Here is a 14,636-nt window from a genome sequence, read left to right as displayed (position 1 = left end):
AAATAGGGGCTCTTGCGGTTTATACAATAAGGTGTAATTCAGATCGCACAGCGCTATTAACCTACATTTTTATTTACCCAGAAATTGTCTCTCTTTCTATCGCGTGACTCTTACCTATTCTGACGACAATAGGGCTGTCTTCTTTACCCAAAACTATACCTACCTACCTAGTAATCTTTTAAAATATGCTTTGTTTTTTCTGTTATATAAATAGGTATGTAATAGTAATTTTAAAACAACATTGTTTCGTTGTCAAACCTAGATTAGTTGCAGACGATTAGAGTGATGTATGCGTATGAAGACCACGACATAGTCATTCCTACTTAGGAAATAATGAGCTACCTAGCTATCATGAAAGGTAATTACATTATAGGTAATAATAATCACTTAAAATTAGATTGTTTTAAGGTCTTTAGAAAGCTTTAAAAAAATTAAATATGGATCGCAATGACAACATTCTTTGCTTTTTTTATGTTTCTCCATTTTTAAAAGATCGGTCGGACCGGTGAAGTAGGTGAATAAAATTATGCGCCCGTCTCGACTGGCTGGCTTGGCGAGAGGTTGCTGCACGTATCTACTTACGATTTCGATACCTACACGGGGAGTGAGACAGGCCTGTACTGAGATGGTAAGTACATCACTATACACACTTATTCATACATTTTGAAATTATGAAAGAGGGGACAAGTCACCTAATGAAAAGTGATCACCGCCATCCACATGTCTTTACCTCCACCAGAGGAATCACAAATCAATCAAATTAAGAATCTTATTCCATTTAATATGTATTAATTGTGAGATACATTTTTTTTAATAAAAATGATAGTATTTTCATTTGATGGCCAAGTTAATCTATTTATTTTAAACAAGATTTTTAATATTGATATAAGATGGGAAGAAGTTCACTATAAGATGTTGTTAGGTTAGCTAATATGTTATAACTAAATACTAAATAATTGACGAACTAGGTGTATATGGATCTCACAACTTTATACAGTAGAACTGAGTTGCAAAACATGTTTTTTTTACAAGTATTTTTTAAACATGAAAATTAATAGGTGTGAAAACCAAACACTTATACAAGTAAATAAAAATGTTTAATATCACAAAAGCTTACAACAAAGTATGTAATTATGAAATTCTTATAAGCTGAACAGTCTTAAGCATGAAAATAAATAATAAGCTGTTTAAACATAGCAAATGTTTTAATCTGAAGCAGCCAGTGCCATAATAGTAAAACGAACTTCATTTGGGTCTCTAGCCATAAACTCCTTGCAAACTTTAGCAGCATCTTCAAGGAATGTCTCAGGAGTAGTTGGTCCATGATTGATAGGAAAAGCTTTGCGACCATCCAACTCATATAAGGATCCATCTTTGTGAACAAAAGTAATGAAATGATGGTTTACAGGCTCATTAGGGTTAGCCTGTGTTTGACCCTCTTGAGCCAGCTCTTTGTGAGAGTTAATAATCCCATCATTGTTTACAAATAGAGTGCCCCGAGCATTAGGATCCAGATCCTTAGCTGCATCCAGAAACTTTTTGAGATGTCCATCAGAAAGCTCTATCTTATCAGTATTGTTGGCTACAGCATGTATTAGAGCAATGGTACCACATGCATTACTGATGCATTGCTTCATGTAAAACAAATTACTGGATACTTCTTGGCCCTTTGCAAGCACTTCGGATTCTTCGTTAGCTTTAAACTGCTCATAAGCGTCAGAAAGTGGGAATAGAAGAGTGACAGCAATCACTGGTTTTGGCACCCAAGAGAGCATCTCAGATTCCAATCCCATGACATCCACGATATTCCAGGCAGTGGGGACACCATGTTTCTGGAGGAATTTGTTAATAACATCTGGATTCGATTCCAAAGGCACCAACGTTTCAGTCGCCATTGTTCCTGTTGGATAAATTTTTTTAGGTTACCGGTAAAATATTAGGACATAAGTATCTCGAATTACAATACAAAATAATTGAGACCTACCGAAACTTCAACTCGAATTTAAATATTTATGTTCCTTGATGTTTCCAACTTTCTCTGTTTCTCACTTTATCGGTTTTAAGTTTTCTAGAAAATGAATTATCAAAAATCACTCCTTGCCACAGAGTTGAGAGTTCAGACCACAGATAAAATATATAATATACTAGTTAGTAGGTTAGTCAGTAGTTCTAGTATAGTACAAAAACTGGTGGGTAGGTATCTACTTTGTTTAATGGCCCTATAAAAACTGTGTAAAGGAGTAAAGCTCAACCGTCTACCACAATACAAAACAACTAAAATCACTATCAGAACTAATGTCCCTACTTAATTCTAAAACTACCCGCAGCTTGCTTCACCCAAATCAAAACAATTTATTGTAGGTATATAAAATACACCTTTCCAGGGCTCAGTTTACTGGTAGAATAAATAAGTTAGGGGCTCTTTAAAGTTTTTGACAACATTTAATATGAAATGTTCTTTTTACTGTAGCGTTCTAAGGGGTTTTATTGTTAATAGTGTCTCGGCATTTTACTACACATCCTTGTCAAACATCGTACATGTATATTTTAACACAGTGTATAACTCACACTAATAGTATATCTGCTCCCTTTTAAATAAAATAGCTACAGTGAAAATTGTGTTGAACGAAAGGTTGTGAATAATAAAAGTCGTTACATTCATCGCTAGCACATTCGTCTGAGAAAGTAGCTGATAACAGGGTACACTATACCTTCATTCACTATACAGCAGCCGTAGACACTGACATTCTGTGACACTGACGTAACCGAATATTTTCAAGGTTGTGTTTTCCGATGGATATCCGTGTCATAATAATTTGTACGAAATATCAAATTCTGATTTTGCAAAAGTTTTATTTACAAGAATTTTTTGGATTTATGTATTATAATGAAGACTTAAGATAGTGAAGATGTTCAACAATATTTTGAAATAGTCATACATTATATTTATCCGTGTCCCGTGAGTCATAAAATGGCTGTTTGTGGGCTAAGAACTCTTTTGTTGATCGTCTGCATTCTTGAGCTGGTTTGTTTATGTACATTTTAGGTTAATGGAATGAGAGTATGAGTGAATAAATCATAAATGGAATCATTATGTGATTCAAAAGTTTGACCTCTTAAAAGCATTAAAAAAAATTGGGTCAGTAGAAGTATATTTAGAAAAAGTACTATGAATTACCTTTTTTTTCAGATAATCACAATACAAAGACAAGTTTTTGATTTTCTTGGCTATATGTGGTTACCAATAACATCAAACTTCATTAATATTATTTTAATAATATTTGGATCATTTGGAGCTGTTCAATATGTTACAAAATATCTTATAGCTGTGAGTAATAGATATATTGTTTTAGAATTAATAATTAAAAAAAACTATTAAGCCGAAGTAATATTTAATTAAAATAATAATTATTAAAATGTCCTTGTCAAACTTTTATCATTCTTCTAAAAAAGTGTATGCTTTTTAAGAATTTACTATACATTTTACTAAGTTAAAAAATGCAGGCCTAAGTAATTTAGACTTCACATCTGTAATATGTGAAGGGATTTTTTTATACATGATTCTGATTAGAAAATTAATAACAAAAACAGATATAAAAAACAGTATTGGAACTGTTAATTCTGATGTCCTAATTTATACTATTTAATTGATGTGCTTATTAAAAGGTTGATACTTGTTATATTTTTTCTATGAAAGACAGTGACCAGGCGAGCAATACATTCACCTGATTAAAAGTCATATGCCCTGTCCTTAACAATTCAGTACCTTAATTGAACACAAATATCTGAGTCTCACCTTGGCCGGATCTTCCTACACCCTTGAAAATGCACCACTCTGGTACTGACCTGCTAATGGGCATGCAAATGTGCAAAGAAGCCTACTGGTGTATGTGCATTTTATATTTATATTTTATGGTAAAAAGAAAAACAGAAAAAAGTATAGGAGGAATTTTTGGAAGTATAAATTAGTTGCCATTGTTGATGGTAAAAGAAGTTTTGTACAAAAATAATTAAAAAATATTTGAACCTGTTTTTATTAAAAACTATTTGTTTCATCACACTTCAAAATCTTTTCAGTATGCAATATGGAGTGTCATTTGGTTTTCATGGAACATATTTCTTATATGCTATTACCTAAATGTTGGAACATTGGATAGAGTAAGTTATAAGTTATATTATATCATATTTTTATAAGAGTGGTTTGGACTGTATGAGTTTGTATCAGGGATAATAATTATTGTAATGTATTTTTGGTTTGCTTGGGTTGATTCTTTTGGCCTTTTCTATAAGCCCATATAAATTACATTTATTTTATAAGAATTTCAAAGTCAACACAGTCTTAGTTAATTTTTAACTAATGTACATAATAATAAGAAATTATAGTATATTTATTCTGTACAACATTTAATTCAGAAAATAAGTTTAAATCATTTTGTACATTATTTTCTCAAATTTTTTTGATAGAATGGATAATAGATAATTATATAATTAATAAGTTCTGTATAAGTACCAAAGTATGGTGTTGATTAGAAATTTAACCACCAGTAATCATAATGTGATGATAAACTCAAATTCTAGAATTATTTATTAATGTGGGTAAGAAAATGTCACTTATAAATGTCAAACTTAGACATTTTACCACTTACCACCACTTCTTTAATGAGGAGAGCCAAGAAGAAACTCATTGCCACTCTTTGAAATCTATATATTTATAGCATTTTTAATGACAATAAGGGACAAGATGAACAGGACATTCAGCTGATGGTAATTGATATGTCCTGCCCATTATAATGCAGTGCCGCTCAAGATTCTTGAAAACAGCAAAAATTTTGAGTGGCACTACAATTATTGTAAAAATTGTGCTCATCTCCTTATAACATAAAACATTAAGTCTCATTTGCCCAGTAATTTCAATAGCTACGGCGCGCCCTTCTGACCAAAACACATTAATGCTTAAGCACACATTACTGCTTCATGGCAGAAATAGTTGCTGTAATGGTACAATCTAGCCGACATCCTGTGCAAAGGAGCCTCCCACTGGTAAAAGCTACTTATAATAAAAAAGATTATTGGTATAAAATTGCAGCTTGGCTGATATAGTTAATAGTAAGGAAAGAATATAAACTCGGACAGATCTTATGATATTTTTGAATCATTTTTTACTGTAATTAGAAAAACGTAGCATTCTTTGCCACTTCGCCCTAAATACCAAAGGTGTGGTTTCAGTAAAACTATTGCTGAACCATGAAGAAAAATGTCACTTTAAAAGAATCTTTAATTGCAGTGTTGGCGAATTATTTTGAATTTTTCTAACTTGATGTTAAACAGGTGGTGCTAGGTCAAGACATAAATATGTAATATATTTTTGCCAATTGATAGTATGTGATTGAAGATTATCAAAGTAGTTGTTGTGTCAATCCCCATTTTTCACTATCAATTCCTATTCATTCTATTTGACAGTTAATATACTTATTAAAAATAAAGTTCCAGTTCCTTTTATTTATTTAGTTTACTTTTCTATTTTCAGGAGAATGGTTTATTGTCCTTGGGAACGGGCAGTGTAAGCTGGTGGGAAAGCAATGGATGGGGCTGTCAACCTGTGTGGGGAGAAGTAGATGGCCCTGGCACTTGGAGGCCAGCCCGAGTTGATGGATGCTTCTTTCAATGGCACCATGTTGAGTTAGCACAATCAATAGTTGCAGCATTATTGACTGTAGCGGCCTTGCCACTTGCCGTACTACTTATTTTTCACTCATTGAAGAAACAGAAGCCTACATTAGGTCAGCTTTATATCAAATGAAATCAGATTTATTCGATTAGGTTGAAAAATTTTAACAATATACCCTATATTGCATGATTTTTAAAAATACTTAAATTTCATTTTTTACATTCCAAAAGTTAGCAAACACATCAAATTATAGATAAATACATTCTTATTTATTTAAAAAATTAATATTCCTTTCGGGTAATATATTTCTGCTATTCAAAAATTTTGCGCGGTGTGACCTCAGAGTGTATCCCAAGAATATTTATATATATATTGTACTCATAAATGTATGGCCGGTTTTTTCCTTCGGTTATACTGCGACAACTACTGAACCCATCGGAATAATTCTTGTACCATTACATGCAGCGTGTTTCGGAGAAGGTTTTAGTGATATTTTGGTGAATAATTATCTGGAAACTATTTTTTTTCATCACGCATCATGAAATACATAGGATCATAAACGCGTCTATTCTTGGAAGATGATTATATGCCCTTAACATTGCCCTTTAACAAATCCGCTTTCAGTCATTGTAAGTAATAATTATACAGATCATTTAATAATAAAAAACGAACATAAAATGTAATACATAATTATATCGCTTACCACCGAAAATAATATGTTGGAACCATACCAGTGATTATGTTTATCGAGACTTTGACGTCACACTGCGTTTCAACCAATAGCATTGCGTTTCGATGCATTATATTTCGCGCGAATTTCTTGCACTTTTATTTATTTAATATTTATTATTCAGCAAAAATTTAACAAGAAAAAACTATTTAAATTAAAATATAATATAATAATAAAGATTAAAAAAATATAAAAATATTATGAATAACAAAAGGTAGAAAGAACCTTTTACCACAACTTCGGAAAACTTTGAGATTTAATTAGAAAAACTGGCAATAAACTCACCGTCACTCTTTTGAATCAATATTAACAGCTTCTTAATTTTACAAATTAATTACGTTCTATGTGAAGTGGTGCAACAAAAATTCACGTAATGACTTGCACTAGTATAAGTTAAAAAATTAATATGTAAATTAATTTAAAAACTACAAGAGTTATTTAATACAGTAGATGCATCAATCCACACACATTTTATGATTTTTTTTATGGAAGAGGAGGATAAACAAGCATAAGATGAGCATTTTTTTTTATTTTTACCAAATTAATTAATTTCAATGTAAAGCATTGAAGCCGAACCGTACTCAACAGTGTCCGAATAATTACTTGTTTTGCATATTGGTATATTGTGATCAAAACTGATTCTAAACATAACTAGTTACCGGATTGTTATTTGAAAAAGAAAATTTAATTCAAATTCAAAAATTATTTTACCAAATCGGTGATGTTAATTCCCTACCACTAATATTATATAATTATATTTACAGACAAAGCCACCTTGCCTCGACGGCAGGTTTATACACTCGAATTGAGTCCAACAGAAACAAATATAAGTGAGAGTTCCCTTAAGCCCATGACACCGCGTCGCGTCAAACGCCGGTCCGGATCGAGAGGTAATGGATCGTCAGTGAAAAGGTCACGTCGTTCTTATAGGAATGCTGGGTATACCGCATCGAATGCCTCATTGCCCTCAGACCCACGGCCTTCAAGACCAACATCAGCACATTCATCCTATTCAAACTTCCATGCTGCACGACCAAACTCATACCATCCTGACAGGGATGGGACATTGCGTTCTCAAGATACATATGAACCTCCCCCACCACCAGTTGAATCTATACCAATTATGACAAATAGGTATGAAACTGTCAGAAGAAGTGTGCGAGCAGAGCCCAGCCATGATGTTGTCGGTCCATTCAATGAACCTAGCCGGTATGATCCCCCGAGGCATTATGACACAAATGTGCCTCCATATGGGGGCTATGAAGGAGGACAAGGGTATGAGAGCAGAGTTGATATACCACCATGTGATTCACCATATGGAGCTAATGGGTATGTTACTAATAGTTATCCGATGGGGGACTGCGGATGGGAAGCACCTCCGCCCCCTGCCCCACCATACTCAGCCAGAGCAACCCCACAGGCGCCAGGGCCACCAGCTTATCAGCAAAATGATAATTATAATATAGAAAGGTCATGAAGCTATGAACAACATTTCATCTGATCACTTTCATCCGAGAGTTTCCAATTCTGAATACAAAACTCAAGTGCCTTAATTTTAGCCATTCCAGTAACTTTTTGAAGCTCAATGTTGTTTATAAGCAGCAATTTAGATTGTTATTTAGATTTTAAGTTAGAATAAACTGTTGACAACTAGTTGTTAAGTTGAACTCGTTTTTTAAATGTTTGTTGTTGTGTTCAGTGCGCTACATTACTTAATGCTTAAGTCAACACTTTTTTGTGAATGGATCATCAGATCCAGATCAGATCCGGATACATCAGTATCCGATGAAAGCACGACAGGGAAATATCCGTCCAATAATGTATTATAAAATATATTTTAAGAATAGTTGTTTACTTGATGACTGACACAGCATTTTCACCTGATTTTAAATTTACAGTGTTTTAGCTAAATACAAAAGGAGCTTTACTAGTTTTAGATTTTACTTTATTCAGAACTTTGTATAATTTTTTATACCAAATATACAACATACATAAAATATTTTGTCTTATTTAATACTAGCTGACCTGGTAAACGTTGTTTTGCTATATAAATGATATACTTATATAAACCTTCCTTGAGCTTAAACGAATCTATTACAAAAGATTTCATTGAGATCGGTCGAATAGTTTAGGAGTTATTAGGGAACATACAAACATACATTCTCTTTTATATATATAGATATACAGGAAATATTAGCAATAAATGCTAAAAGTTGAGAGTTGTAATATCAAACCATCATTCTGAATATTTCCAAAAATAAATACGTATATGACGTGATTACAGTACGGAACCCCATACGGGTGAGTTAGATTAACATAGTAAAAGTTGTCTATAATTGTAATTTCCTTCAAGGACACATAATAATAATTACATTATGATACAACTACCCATGAAGCTGTAACAAAAAAATAGCATCAGAATCTCTAGCAAAATCAGTACGAAGTGTTTCGCTGCCCACATTCTCTTGCAACATTAGAGTAATCACAGAAGCGTTGCCGGCCTTTAAGGTATGTGTACGCGCTTTTTTCGAAGGTTCCCATGTCGTTTCGTCCCGTAAACACCGCACAAGGAAGCTCATTCCACACTTTTGTACGTGGAAGAAAGTTCCTTGAAAACTGCACTGTGGAGGCCGCATCCAGATCGTGGGGAAAATATCCAATTTTGTGGCATGTCGTGCTAAAAGGGAATTCGAAAATATTGCAAAAAGAAGTACTATCTCAAATAAATCTATTTATATCTGAAAAAATATTTCAATATTAGACTTACCTCACAAAAACAGAGCAATTTTTCATTAAAAAACCGTTTTTCACAAACAAACAGCAATCTGTCAGTACAACATTAGTCGTAAGACTGAATAAACCTGTTTTCGTCGAACACTACGTGCAAAAACCTACCCGTCCCGCCAAGCCATTGCACGTCCGATCAAGTTAAAACCCAGTACATTAGAAAGATCTCGATTTTTTTTAGTAAGATAGATAGCTAGTTTTAAGTCATGACACCCTGTTCATTACAATGAATAACCTATACCTTGTATGGTACGGTAGCACGGCACCGTTAGCGTTCCCAACTCTTTTTAGGTCAAAAATAGTTTTAAAGTTCTAAAATTGTTTCTCAAGAAAATAGTAGATAACGAACAGATGAAAAAAAAATTGCAGTTGTAGAGACTACCGATAGAAGTGAAATTTTAGGCCTTTTAGTGTTAAAATTTGATATTGCATAATGTTTAAACTTTTAAAGTGTGGAAGAGACAGAAATATAGTAGTTTCACCTGCTGTAAACATTTAGAAATATGTCGGGCCTCTAATACACTAGTATACTATATTATATAGTAGGGTTGGCAACTCTACCGCACCGTAGCTAAAATAGTTAAATTACTGCCATAACATTTATGTGTCAAGGAGTCGAGTGTTGTTTTTTGGTAGAATCCTGAGAGGCTCTGCATTGTAAAGGGCATTATCAGTTACCATAATGTAAGGCCTTGTTATATTCTGTGCATGTATCTGAAAGTTATTGAAACAAGCTGTTGCCGTGTATAAATAATTCAAATTGTGTTTTATTTTGTTACACAAACCTTTCTTACGACAAAAACTGGTAAATTAGTTATATTTTAAAATAAATGAGTATTTACAACGATAATTGCTTGTTTCAATAATAAGTTTTGATATTTTTGTAGCTTTATATTTTATTTCTAATGAATGAAGCAAAACTTTGAGTAAGGTAGAAGAGAAGAAGCGTTGGTAAGGTTTTTTATCACATTATATGCCGATAGCTTTCTGGTTATACCCTGATTGGATTTTAGTAGCAGAAACCGTATGTGTACCTACTTATTTTAATTAAGTACTTAATCAATTTAGTGATTCACAAAAAGATCGATATTAGTGATTTAATAAAAAGCAATCATTCGAGCATTGTATTTATATTTAAACTTGGTAATGATAATTAACAAACATTAAAATATACTTATGTACAGTTACATTAGTAGCTTAGGATACTAACTATACAACTAACCACAATATTATACCATGACTTATGCAATCCTATACCCAATTTGAGGACAATATTGACTTAAGTAATGTACCAACCCGAATAGGTTATACAAGTACCAATTTGAAGGCTGCCGTAAGATTGACTCGTCACGGGCGTTACTTTGCGTTATATTAAACGTGCTAAAGATAAAAATTAGAAACTATTTCTACAAATTTTGTAACTACGGTACGGTACTAACGAATCTGCGGTAGTGTATTTTTTGGTCCTTCGAGCCCGACGATTTGTTCCGTCAAGCGATTACTTTTCTAGACAATAAATAGCGGTGTATTTACCAGATTCCATGTGGGTTGGAAAGGGTAAACCTAGTCGTAGATTCACAACCCTATCGGATGTACTGGTAGGGGTTAGTTCAATAGTACCTTCCAGGAATAAGAAAGTGTAGGAGTGTCGTGGCAAAACATTCCGTAGTTTTAGCCTACCATTGTGTGAGACGTGCATAACTGTACATATTTTACATAATTTAACATATTTTACGTTAGATTTAACAAGATGTCTATGAGCAGATCTTTGGTGTGTTAATTTGTAGAGTTCAGCAACAAGCTGATGTTAAAGTATTGCCAGTGAGCGGCTAGCAAAGGTAATCAGATAGCGGGCAGGGAGCGGCGCTCCTTCGCGGTGAGGTCGGGGTGCCACACGTCCACGATCAACACGAGGCGCGGACTGGTGCCGTTGTGCCACACCTCGTGCTCGAAGCTATCGTCGAATATGAACACCTTGCCGACTTCCCATTGCCTGGAAAGTTGAAATATATTAAATATGTCAAATAGTGTAGATACGTGTCGGTAATAGTTATTTATGCAACTGTTGTGTAATAAAGGGTATTAAAACACGAATGTGGATTTATCACACGAGGCGAAGCTTTGTGTGATAATAGTATCACATGAGTGTTTTAATACCTAATTATCAACAGTTGCATACAAGACTTTATCTACACCCAGAATATGAATCCTCTAAGAGATTCTAAAACAGTTAGCTTACTGCTAACACTAAAACACCGGTCCTAGTAGTAACCTAATATCATTCATTACTGATTATATACATATAAACTAAGTATTGAAACAATTATTTATTTTAGTAGTAATTTACATTTTGTATAGTGCAATAATTAAAATTCACTCGAATATCATGTCAACAAACAAAACAATAAAAATATCGAAGCAAAATGGCGGGGATTCGAATAACCTACTTTTTTTTACGGCGCGCGACGTTCTGGTAGTGTGGAACGCGCGTAAACGAAAAGGTTCTTTTTTTGAAATTCATACAGATACCACGCATCGAGCAATAAGAATGTGGCTGTCTGTTCAAACTCTTTGCGCAAGAAGGGATCGAAAAAAAAACATAGCAGTGTTGTTATGAAATTCAGTACAACATTACAACACTCGTTTGGATGATGTAATGGTTATTAGAACATTGGGTGTTTTAATGTTGGCAATAAGCTAACTGTTTCAGACTCTTTAATAGAGGATTTAAAGCATGGGTGTAGATAAAATAATTAGAGAATGTCGACAACCGAAAAATATTTTTTGTTTTCACTTTTATTTTATATATATAAAATTTTATTTGAACTCGCTCTGTTGCTTGAACGGAAGTTTATAATATTTCATATTATACTCGAAGGAGACAACACATACAGCGTGGCGCTACAATGGCGATATGAAATAAACACACGGGTAGAACTACTTAACAGTAATCTTAAAAAAAAAATCCAAAAATAAAATAATAATTAACCTAAATAAATCAATTTCTCATAATATCGTTTTGGAACAACCTGTAAGAAATCTAGTAGCCGCGCGCTACCGTAGGCACTGACACCTACTTCGTGCTTAATGACGGTCAATTACAAGTGACGAAACGAGGTGAAAAACCGGATTTGCTTTCTTACCTAATTTCTTTATCCACTCTAATAAAAGTATTTTGTGTGTTGCTTAAGCCTAGATGCATTCGGAGACGGCAGTTAGTGGGTCCGACGTGTGGCCGCACGCGAGTCGCCGCCTCCATCGCACTGAACTTCACTTGGCCCCGCCTACATCCCGCCGCAGCCGGTTCCGAACGAACTATCGAACACGTGACCGGAGCCGTCTTGCATCTGCCAGGGATTTCCTGCCCTCGAACAAACAAATCCAACTGGGACCAGCCCTTCTCGCTCAATCCTTCTTTCTCCTTCTCATAAAGAGCCTTCGCAGCTAGGGCTTCCTTTAAAATTTCTCGCCAGGATTTTTCTAAGGCTCTCGCTAGTTGTACGTAAGGTGTGTCTTCTATCGGCCACCAAGGCCGACCTTTTAACCGATCTACATTATACAGGGAACGCTGGGAAGGTGATAGGAAATGCCCTAGAGCTGCACCACGTTTATGAACCTCCTCGGCTTCCTTTAACCTCCCAAGTAATAAGAGTGCATCTCCTAAATGATAGTAAAAGCGAGGTTCGTTAGCGGGTCCGCTTTCGTGCTCGAGAGCTCTCTGTAAATATTCAACGGCCTCTTCATGCTTATTGTGTGTATTTTTTAAAATGAAACCGTAATGTCCTAAAGCGACGCGGTCGTCGGGCCACAATCGGAGAGTTTCTTTCAAAACTTCTTCTGCAAGATCCACTCTGGAAAAATTACAAATTAAAAAAAAACTTACTCTACAATACACTTTTTACTATAGGTAAACATGATGTCTTATTGATAAACACAGTGTAAAGTTACTCCAAGTTTAAAATTACTTCTCCCTGTCTTGTAATTCTGTAGTGTCAAAGATGAAGACATACGGCCTTACAAATAAACTTGGTAGAAAGTTATAACTAAGCATAAACAAAGAATATGCAAGATGTTTACTATATCGTTGACAACACTGTTAATACAATGATAATTCTGAAGTTTTCCGAATGACATGCTTCCTTACAAATAAACTCGGGAAACGTTATACGTCCAAATAAACCAATCGTAAGCAAAATGTCTAATTGTAAACATTTTGCATATTCTTGGTTTATGATTAGTTATAACTTTATGCAAATTTTATTTGTAAGGCCGAAAAAGTTTTATCCTTGCAATAACTTTACTTCCGGTTATTTAATTACGCAGTTTAAGTATTGTATTGTAACTACATTATAAGTAATTGATATAATATGATCTCATAGTTAACATCTCAGTAACAGAAAGACCTACAAGTTCATTTCAAGTATCTAATATTGAACACATTATAACAGCCAGAACACAACATAATTGTGTTTTTACATACAATGTAACTGTGCTGATGTGTGTTTAAAATGCGTTTAAACGCCCATAGTCACTGAAGACGAATACTACGGAATATATTAGACATTTGAATGTTAATTGGAACTTACAAATTTAAGAGTTCCTGAAATGTGATTTAATGATTCTCCAGTCAAATAATGTATTATTAATAAATTATAATTACCTGTTAGCCATAAGGAAACAAACAGTTAAATTATTTCTGTAATAAACTTCGTTTGGAAATCGACGAATCAATAATCGGTATATCGGTTCTGCATTCAGATACACTCCTAAAAATATCAATCAAAGTTAAAATTATTATAATAATGAATACAAAGATCAACATAAATAACAATTAATTACAAAACGGTATTATAAGTAGAAATAAATATTTGCAAGAAAATCAAAAACTAAAGACTCTTTCATTATTGCTTTACATTTATACTTATACTAGATCTCATTCGTGATTAAATTATTAAGACTTTCGTGAGTGATTATTAAATTATTTATTAATACGGCATTTTCAGTAAGAGGTGGGACGTTATCGCGAACCCACTCACCCTGATGAAGGGCTTCCGAATGGTCCGATACTAGTCGGTACCGACACCGACAAAAACGTCAGTAAAGCCGTATTAATTAAATAACTCATTCATGATGTAAAGAATGTTTAATTTACCTCTAAACTTTATCCTGTCTATAGCTCGATTAGCGACCATCACAAGTTTCGTATCGGAAAGTCGTTCATTATTTTTCAGCAGTTGAAGATAGGCTGTAATAGCACGGGAAAGAAGGCGATTGTCTCTCTGAGCCTCCGCCATACCATCCAACGCTGAAGCCAGAAGGTACTGAGCACGCGCGCAGTCCATCAGCGCCTTTACAGACACGCGGCGCTCGCACGCTGACCACGCCCCCTCCATAAGTTAGTAAAACACTCACACATTCAAACAACTACATAATCATTAATTAAATACAAAA

The 14,636-nt window shown here is 34.0% G+C and overlaps 4 protein-coding genes across 4 annotated transcripts in view; 2 read left to right on the top strand and 2 right to left on the bottom strand.

Annotated features, from left to right (window-relative positions):
* LOC126969354 (major facilitator superfamily domain-containing protein 12-like) overlaps positions 1-14,636 on the top strand; it is a 57,218-nt gene that overhangs the window by 14,372 nt on the left and 28,210 nt on the right. The gene's annotated exons all lie outside the window — the stretch shown is intronic.
* Positions 1,076-2,141, bottom strand: LOC126969365 (ubiquitin carboxyl-terminal hydrolase). The gene is made up of 2 exons (XM_050814749.1): positions 1,985-2,141; positions 1,076-1,900 (listed from the first exon to the last, which is right to left on the bottom strand). The coding sequence occupies exon 2, from the start codon at positions 1,893-1,895 to the stop codon at positions 1,206-1,208; it is 690 nt and encodes a 229-aa protein (XP_050670706.1). The 5' UTR covers positions 1,896-1,900; positions 1,985-2,141; the 3' UTR covers positions 1,076-1,205.
* Positions 2,776-8,140, top strand: LOC126969355 (uncharacterized). The gene is made up of 5 exons (XM_050814728.1): positions 2,776-3,025; positions 3,191-3,328; positions 4,078-4,158; positions 5,528-5,780; positions 7,163-8,140. The coding sequence occupies exons 1-5, from the start codon at positions 2,972-2,974 to the stop codon at positions 7,873-7,875; spliced, it is 1,239 nt and encodes a 412-aa protein (XP_050670685.1). The 5' UTR covers positions 2,776-2,971; the 3' UTR covers positions 7,876-8,140.
* LOC126969357 (aspartyl/asparaginyl beta-hydroxylase-like) lies at positions 10,300-14,590 on the bottom strand. Its single transcript, XM_050814730.1, has 4 exons — positions 14,338-14,590; positions 13,846-13,951; positions 12,329-13,036; positions 10,300-11,178 (listed from the first exon to the last, which is right to left on the bottom strand). The coding sequence occupies exons 1-4, from the start codon at positions 14,576-14,578 to the stop codon at positions 11,028-11,030; spliced, it is 1,206 nt and encodes a 401-aa protein (XP_050670687.1). The 5' UTR covers positions 14,579-14,590; the 3' UTR covers positions 10,300-11,027.

This window comes from Leptidea sinapis, chromosome 18 (genome assembly GCF_905404315.1).
Source record: "Leptidea sinapis chromosome 18, ilLepSina1.1, whole genome shotgun sequence".
Classification (NCBI taxonomy): Eukaryota; Metazoa; Arthropoda; class Insecta; order Lepidoptera; family Pieridae; genus Leptidea; species Leptidea sinapis.
Note: the sequence above shows the minus strand (reverse complement) of the source record. Positions and strands in the feature narration are given on the sequence as shown.

Bases quoted from the DNA above. Each gene is read 5' to 3' on its own strand.
- LOC126969357 (XM_050814730.1), bottom strand. From the start codon at position 14,578: ATGGAGGGGGCGTGGTCAGCGTGCGAGCGCCGCGTGTCTGTAAAGGCG. The intron at 13,952-14,337 runs GTAAATTAAACA...TGATATTTTTAG, and splicing joins AGACAGGATAAAGTTTAGAG to GAGTGTATCTGAATGCAGAA. The intron at 11,179-12,328 runs GTAAGAAAGCAA...TCAACTTTCCAG, and splicing joins AGAGTGGATAAAGAAATTAG to GCAATGGGAAGTCGGCAAGG.
- LOC126969355 (XM_050814728.1), top strand. From the start codon at position 2,972: ATGGCTGTTTGTGGGCTAAGAACTCTTTTGTTGATCGTCTGCATTCTT. The intron at 3,026-3,190 runs GTTTGTTTATGT...CTTTTTTTTCAG, and splicing joins TCGTCTGCATTCTTGAGCTG to ATAATCACAATACAAAGACA. The intron at 3,329-4,077 runs GTGAGTAATAGA...AAATCTTTTCAG, and splicing joins TTACAAAATATCTTATAGCT to TATGCAATATGGAGTGTCAT.
- LOC126969365 (XM_050814749.1), bottom strand. From the start codon at position 1,895: ATGGCGACTGAAACGTTGGTGCCTTTGGAATCGAATCCAGATGTTATT.